This window comes from Littorina saxatilis, linkage group LG3 (assembly GCF_037325665.1).
Source record: "Littorina saxatilis isolate snail1 linkage group LG3, US_GU_Lsax_2.0, whole genome shotgun sequence".
NCBI classification, from domain to species: Eukaryota; Metazoa; Mollusca; class Gastropoda; order Littorinimorpha; family Littorinidae; genus Littorina; species Littorina saxatilis.
The window spans coordinates 6,843,345-6,850,844 of record NC_090247.1 but is presented as its reverse complement, the minus strand read 5'-3'; the positions used below and the strand labels follow the sequence as shown (position 1 = coordinate 6,850,844).

General features: G+C 43.0%; 2 protein-coding genes across 2 annotated transcripts in view; one reads left to right on the top strand and one right to left on the bottom strand.

The window, feature by feature from the left end:
* The window catches only part of LOC138960837 (tyramine receptor Ser-2-like), a 1,598-nt gene extending 125 nt beyond the window's left edge, over positions 1-1,473 (top strand). Inside the window, exon 1 of the mRNA XM_070332483.1 lies at positions 1-1,473. This exon is cut by the window's left edge and continues 125 nt beyond it. Within this exon, the coding sequence (XP_070188584.1) occupies positions 1-1,451 (1,451 nt within the window). The 3' untranslated portion in view covers positions 1,452-1,473.
* Positions 1,474-3,460: 1,987 nt separating this feature from the next.
* LOC138960836 (uncharacterized) overlaps positions 3,461-7,500 on the bottom strand; it is a 9,673-nt gene continuing 5,633 nt past the window's right edge. The window contains exon 3 of the mRNA XM_070332482.1: positions 3,461-4,169. Coding sequence (XP_070188583.1) covers positions 4,019-4,169 — 151 coding nt within the window. The 3' untranslated portion in view covers positions 3,461-4,018. The remainder of the gene's footprint in view (positions 4,170-7,500) is intronic.

Genomic DNA, 7,500 nt, shown 5'->3' with positions numbered 1-7,500 from the left:
CCCTCCTGCCGGTGCAAGCGCTGGTGCTGGCCGTGCCTCTGATGCTGTTAATTATCGTGGTTTCGCTGGGCGGCAACGTCATGGTGGTCATGTCCTTCAGGCGCGGGTCTATGCAGGTGGACGCCCAGAGCCTGTACCTCCTCAACCTGGCGGTCAGCGACCTGCTCATCAGCGCCGTTTGCATGCCTCTGCACGCAGTCAGCATGATCTTCTCCTCGCGCTGGTTGCTTGGACCCGTGCTGTGCAAGCTCTATACCGCCGTGCAGCTGACCCTGCTCAACGTCACCACGCTCGCGCTGGTCTTGGTGGCCGTGGACGGTCTCGTGCAGGCCAACATGGATGTACGCAGCACGGTAGCCGAGGCCAAACGGAGGGCCCGTCTGCTGCTGGCCGCCTGCTGGATCCTGGCTGTTGTAGTGCACGTGCCGGAGACAGTGGTGAGCGACTGGGTGCGAGGGTACTCCGTGCTGCGGCCGTTTGAGTGCCGCCCCGAGTTCTACCTCAGCGTGGCCCGCGTGGTCTTCCTGCAGGTTTGGGACTTCTTCCTGCCCGTGATCGTGCTGTCCGTGGTCAACACCAAGCTCTACTTCAGACTCAAGAGCCTCTCGCTCACCATCCTAGCCTACAGCACCAACCTCAAGACGCAGCAGCTGTGCGAGGTCCAGCTCGGGCCCGAGGCAGACGTGCAGAGGCACAGCCACAACTTCGGCTTTAGACAGGTCTTCTCCGAAACCAACAGGACCTCTTCGGCCTCCCCGACCGGGGATTTCAACGCCAGCTCCGCCGTCACATTCGAGTGTCGAGCGGGCACCTCCGCAGACGTCGGAGAAGGTCAGGCAAACGCCGCGCAGCCTGTCAACGCGTCTCAGCCAACGACGTCCATTCCAAAGGTGCGCCTGCACAAAGTCATCCTCAGCAAGGCCGGGAAACTCCGGCAGGAGAAGCGGCAGCGACGACGCAGAAACAAGTGGAGTAAGAGCCACACTGGGGAAGCCTACATCTCGGGAGGAGAAGAACCGATAACGCCGGCGACTACCTCGGGCACGGCCTCGTCCACCTTCGTTTCTCTGGCGACGATGGAGGCGGGCAGCGGCGGCGGGGACGATCATCGCCACCCGCGACAGCTGCAGCTCGATACCCCGCGGCGCCTGAAGCGCGTGGCTATGATCATGTTCACCCTGGTGCTGATCCTCGTGGTGTGCTGGCTGCCCTACAGCGTGGCCTTCCTGCTGACCTCCGTGTGCCAGGACTGCGTGCACCCTATTCTCTACGGCGGCCTGGTCTGGCTGCTCTACTGCAAGTCGTGCATCAACCCCTTCCTCTACGCTTACAACACCTTTGCCTTCAGGAACAAGTTCCGCCGTCTGCTAGCCCGTGTCGTGCCCGTCAAGCGCCTGCGTAGGATCCCCACGGACCGCGTGTCAAACGAACGCGCTAGTATTCTGAATTAGTGTTGTGTGTGTGTGTGGGGGGGGGGGAACTGGTGAGAGTGTGTGTGTGTGTGTGTGTGTGTGTGTGTGTGTGTGTGTGTGTGTGTGTGTGTGTGTGTGTGTGTGTGTGTGTGTGTTTGTGTGCGTGATGCGTTGTACGCATTTGCGTTTGTTGCAACATGCACAGTAGGCCACGAATGTTCGTATCCTATTTGCATTCAAGTTATTCTTCGAGTTATTTGTAAATCCTTGAACGTTTTGCATGCCAATGTTTGTTAGAGTTGACAGGGTGGCCCCGAAAACACAACCAACAAAAATGCTATATCTTGTACATCTGTTGGCCGACATTCCTCATATTTGTGACCCTCCACCACGAAATGAGTCGCATGTCACCTCGCGCGGTTCTGTGCTAGGATTAATATAAGTCCGGGGGGCGTCTGGTAACAGTGTGAGGGTCACCTTAGTCACAGGCTTATAACTCAAACAGTTTTCGCTCTTTTCTAAAAGGGTTTTCACCACTGGATAGAGCATAAAAAAACTCTTTAGGAAAATGTAAAAATATGAAAATCATGCAAAGGTGACATGCGACTCATTCCGTGGTGGAGGGTCACATTTGGTGTACATTAACTTCAGCTTATGCATTACCAGAGAAGCAATGCGTAGGTCAAATTGTCGAAACAAAAAAATTATATTTCCAAAAACGTTCCCAAATCCGGCGATCGACTCAACGAAGTTTTAAATTGAGAGGTAGCCAAGCTTACCCGATACAAGCCTCCAGATTGTTACCTTTGGGATTATTTGAAGGACCTAGTACACAATAACCAACCTTAGAAATCAATGACTGGAGTACAGCTATCACAAGCAGGATCAGGGCATTTCCTATTGAGGAATGAGTTCATGTCATTGATGAATTGATCGCACCATTGCACAAGTGTAACTTTACAACGAAGAGTGTCATTTTTCCAGTCATTTGAGTTTAGCGAATATCTTCATAGTTGCTGTTCATGAACTTCAGTTTGTTCACGGGCATTCTACAAAGTTTCCAGTCTGTATATAAATTGGTCCGACGTTGACCTTCTCTCCAAAATGTGTTTCAAATTACACATCCGAAGTTGTCAATGACACCAACGCTTTCCTGTCTAGAAGTCGCCTTGAATCTAGCTGTAACTGCATGCTGTCTTCAGGTCAACGATGATGCGGGGGGTGAAAGGGTTGTATACTTAGTCATTCAGATAATCCAAAAGATAAAATTCTGGAGGGTTTAAATCAGTATGGCTATCGCTTACTGTCTAACCTCGTACTGTTAATTCGATCCCCGAATTTGGTAACTTTTGTTGAAATTGCACTTTTAAAGTCAGACCCTTTGATCTACAAATTGCTACTCTGAGGACTGGCCATGCATAAACTGAAATTAATGTATAACAAATATGAAGTAATTCCGTTGACAGATGTAGAAGTTACTGGCATTATTGTGGGTAGCATTTTTTTTAGGGGGTTACCCTGTATTTTTTATTTTGTGTGTGTGTATGTGTGTCCAGTCTGCAAATGAATTAAAAGCTCAACTCAAAATGTGAAACGTGTTTATTGTTTAACCTCTACTGTGAGGAGTTTGTTTTACAAACGAGAGTGTGCTTGTCTCATGTGTGTGCTAGTGTATGCGCGCGCGTGTACGCGCGTGTGTTTGTGTGTGTGTGTGTGTGTGTGTGTGTGTGTGTGTGTGTGTGTGTGTGTGTGCTTGGTATGTACTGTTTTTGTTAAGAAGTCTGTTGTACATGTAGAATGGTACTGTTTTCAACTACTAAGTCTGCCATTGGTTATGGTGTGTGTGTGTGTGTGTGTGTGTGTGTGTGTGTGTGTGAGAGCTTTCTGATGCATTACCGACCAATAGTTTACGGATTGATACGTTCTATCCTTGGTCGTTGTATGTGTTGCGTTGCTTGGTATGTGAGTCGTTGGTTGGTAAATTGGCTGATTCATTTTATAATCAAACCACAGACAAACATGAAGGCGAACACACAAATCCATCTAAATGTAAAGCCACATTGAAGTACACACACGAACACATAACATAAAACATGAGTTGTTATGTCTTTTTAAAACTTCATTTCGCGTAGCCCCTCAACGCAAATAGCGACCAGAAAAGGAACTGTAATAACTCGAGATGGAAGTAAGATGAGCGACTTTTCATAACAGTGCAGTTGTGACTGTCAATCATTTACATCGCTGATAGATCATAACTCCTGACACGCATGGATACATGAGACAAATATCCCTTTCGTTGAAAATATGGACAATACAAATAGATCAAGATCAATTGTCAGATACGTGAATACATAAACGTGTCATTTTCATTCAAAATATCGACACAAATTAATCTCATTTGAATGTTATCACAAAAAGCCATGAAAGATGTCTTTACAAGAAGATGCATTAGATACTGATGTGCCAGTAAAGATGGGCTCATTAGTATAACGTAATATCACATCGAACTTTGAAAATCGAAGGGAAAAAAGTATATTCATATCGTGAAACAAAATACTGGTAATATTTTACACAAGACCGGGAGACTGTTGAGGCTTCGTATTGGCTCAGTCACTAAGAAAACGACTCAATGAATAAAACAAGATAGCCGACAGAGTCAAGATGGCGACTGGCCCATGGGAAGCGGCAGAGTTGAAGGCCGTGCATTGGGCAGTTCCGAGGCAACAGGCAATATCCGTTGCCTCCGGTGCCCCCGAGCTGCGAACAAATAAAGACCAGTTTACTTGTGATATGGGCGGCAAAAACAGGCAAGAAAACGTACTCATTAATTCACTACCTGATTCACCAACTGACACACTTACTAACTAACTCACTTACTCACTCACTCACTCGCCCACACACCAAGTCACTCACTTACCCACTCAGTCACTAACGCACTCACGCGCAGGAGTGGAGGTCATTTGTTGCGGCCCTACATGCCAACCGGCATTACGGGCAGTAAGTATAAGTAAGTAAGCTCTGTAGTGTCGTATACCCGTTTCATTGCAACACAGTCAGTGGTTGTTTTTTTGTTTTTTTTTCGACCTCAGTTGCATGCAAGGCTGCTTCAACCCATCTTTTGTGCCTCTTTCGTCTTTTTTTTTTCTTTCTTTTTGGGCGGTGAGCATATCCTTCTTCATTGGTCTTTTTTTTATGAAATTTTAATTTTGTTTTCTTTTACATTACAGGTTACATTTCCATTAGATTACTTTTTAATTCAACAACAATTTAACTAATGTCTGCGTGTATGTGCGTGTGTGTGTGTGTGTGTGTGTGTGTGTGTGTGTGTGTGTGTGTGTGTGTGTGTGTGTGTGTGTGTGCGTGTGTGTGTGTGTGTGTTGTTGTTGTTGTTCCCATAATTCTGTTATATAATACATTTTCAGCGGGACAATACATAACAGGTTAATTAATCCAACGCTCGATAGACAAAGGCGAGAATTTACAAATTACCAATTACAGTACTAGTTTTCAGCACAGCATCATACAGCGCATATATAAATAACTTTACATTAACAGCACAATACTACTAGTTATCTATATTCTTATACACAGTTCAATTTTACTAGAAATTTCGAACTCGAGCTTGGTTCTGAAATAAGATCTTCATGTTAGTTTTTGGATTTCCGTACTTAAACTGGCTTATGCACATTTTCGATATCAATATAAGGTGATTAATTATGAAGGTTTTCTCTCTGGGGATATCACGTGTGAAATACCCAAAAAGAGCCTCTTCGCAGCTTAACTTTATATTTTTGCCTGTACATTTAAATATGTACCCTTGACATTCCTGCCATATGGGTTGCACTGCTCTACACTGCCAAAAAAAGTGCTCGATGAAGTCGGTTTCGTTACAATACTGACAAAGATTTGTTTGACGAATTCCCATCTTATGTAGCAAAATATTGGTGGGATATATATTGTGTAAAATTTTCCAATGCAATAGACGAAGACGGGTTTCTGTCGAGCATTCGTTAGCTAATTTCCAGTGTTTATCTTCTAATGTAATATTTAATTTGTTCGACCAAAATCCAGCTGAGCTTGGCTCCTTTATCTCATAATTTAACATCTTTAGGCGAATTTGGCGTGGAGATAATTGTATAAATGGCATATGATCAGAACGGGCCTGACCCGTATCACGCAATAATAGAGCTTTAATGGCAGTCTGTATTGCATTATATTCAAATAGGCGAGACTGTTTATATCCAGTTCGTTAACATATTTCCTCAAAAGAGCACATGTCGTTATCGTTAAAAACATCTTTAACAACGCATATTTTAGCCTTTATCCAGTCATTCATGTATAGCGTTTGCTTCCTGTACCTTATATTTGTATTATTCCATAAGGTTTGATTGCGTACACTTATCTGCTGTTCATTACTGCTTATTTCTTTGATCTTGTGTTTATTGTTTAGCCAGGTGATAAAAGCTTGTTTCCAGAAATATTGCTTTATGGCACCTAGTCCTTTAAAATTTTCTGCACTCACATTTGAGCGCAGACAGCATAAGCGTCCGCCCAGATTTAAAAAGGATGCTAATGGAATCTGTTGCCACTTTGCGTTACTTCCGTCCAGCAGCCTAATAATCCATGAAATTAGAAATGATGTTTGTACATCTTTGACATTAATCATTTTCAGACCTCCAAGATTTGTCTCTTGGCACATTACTTTTCTATTAACTTTTTCATAAGCTCTTTTGTTTGAATATTTTTTCTTCCAGATAAATCGGAATAGAGATGAATTTAGCTTATTGAGGAAGTTTTCTGTGGCACATAGAGATTGCAGTGCGTAAGTAAACTGTGACAACATTAATGTTTTGACTATACAAATTTTCCCCATTATACTTAGGTTTCTTTTCGACCATGTTGCTATTAATGAATTTACTTTATGTAGTTTAGGTTCCCAGTTTTCTTCTATGTTGGAGGCTGGGACAGAGTTGTTGAAATGAATTCCTAAGATTTTGATTTGTTTTTTCCAAATAATATTACATGGTCGGTCAGCAGAAAATTTATTTATACCAAGCCACATTGCTTCTGTCTTTTGATCATTCATTGCTAACCCTGAAAATTTTGAAAACTGAGTTATTAGATGTAATACGTTTCTTAGGTCTTTCTCATCTTGTAGGAAGAAACTAATGTCGTCAGCATACATAAGTAGTTTAAGAATTTCACCATGTCTATCAGAATTCCTTGGCAGTTTAATCCCTTTAACATCTTGATCTGCACGGATTTTGATTGCTAACACTTCGAGGGCCAGAACAAAGGCTAATGGTGAAAATGGACATCCTTGTCTTATTCCAGCATCACATGGGAATGGACTCGAGATCCATCCCATGTAATTAATACTACTCTCTGTATTTTTTGTTAAAGTATCGACCCACCTAATAAAATGTTCACCAAATCCGAACTTTTGGAACGCCCAGAGCATATATTCTTTAGATATCGTGTCAAAAGCAGCTCTGTAGTCTAGCGCCATTAAAATACCTGGTTGATTACTGTTATTCATATATTCAATGACGTCATCAATCATTCTAATAACAGTGCTGGAATTTCTTTTTTTTAAAAACCCAACTTGATCTTCACTTATTAAGTAATTGACGACTTGATTTAATCTGTTTGCAAGGCATTTCGCTAATAGTTTATAGTCGGTGTTCGTTACAGATATAGGACGCCAGTTATTTAGGTGCTCTCGTTTCAACCCCTTTCCTTTGTGTATCAGTGTGATTGCTGCTCGCTTCTGGGATACAGATAGTTCCCCTTTTTCAAAGGCTGACCAAAAAGAGGATAATAACATTTTGTTTATATTGCTCCAAAAGAACTTTATGAAATTGGTTGTTATTCCATCCAATCCTGGAGCAGAATTACTTCGCATTCCCTTAAGTGCAATAAGGAGTTCTTTTTCTGTAATTTCTTGATCAATACTGCCCTTTTGCTCCTCTGATAATTTTGGGATGTCAGTGTTTTTTAAAAATTCGTCCCCAAGAAAGTTATTAAAATTGGTGTTTTTAGTGTATCTGTTAGTAAAGAAGCGGGTTTGTTCCTTTAATATTTCAGA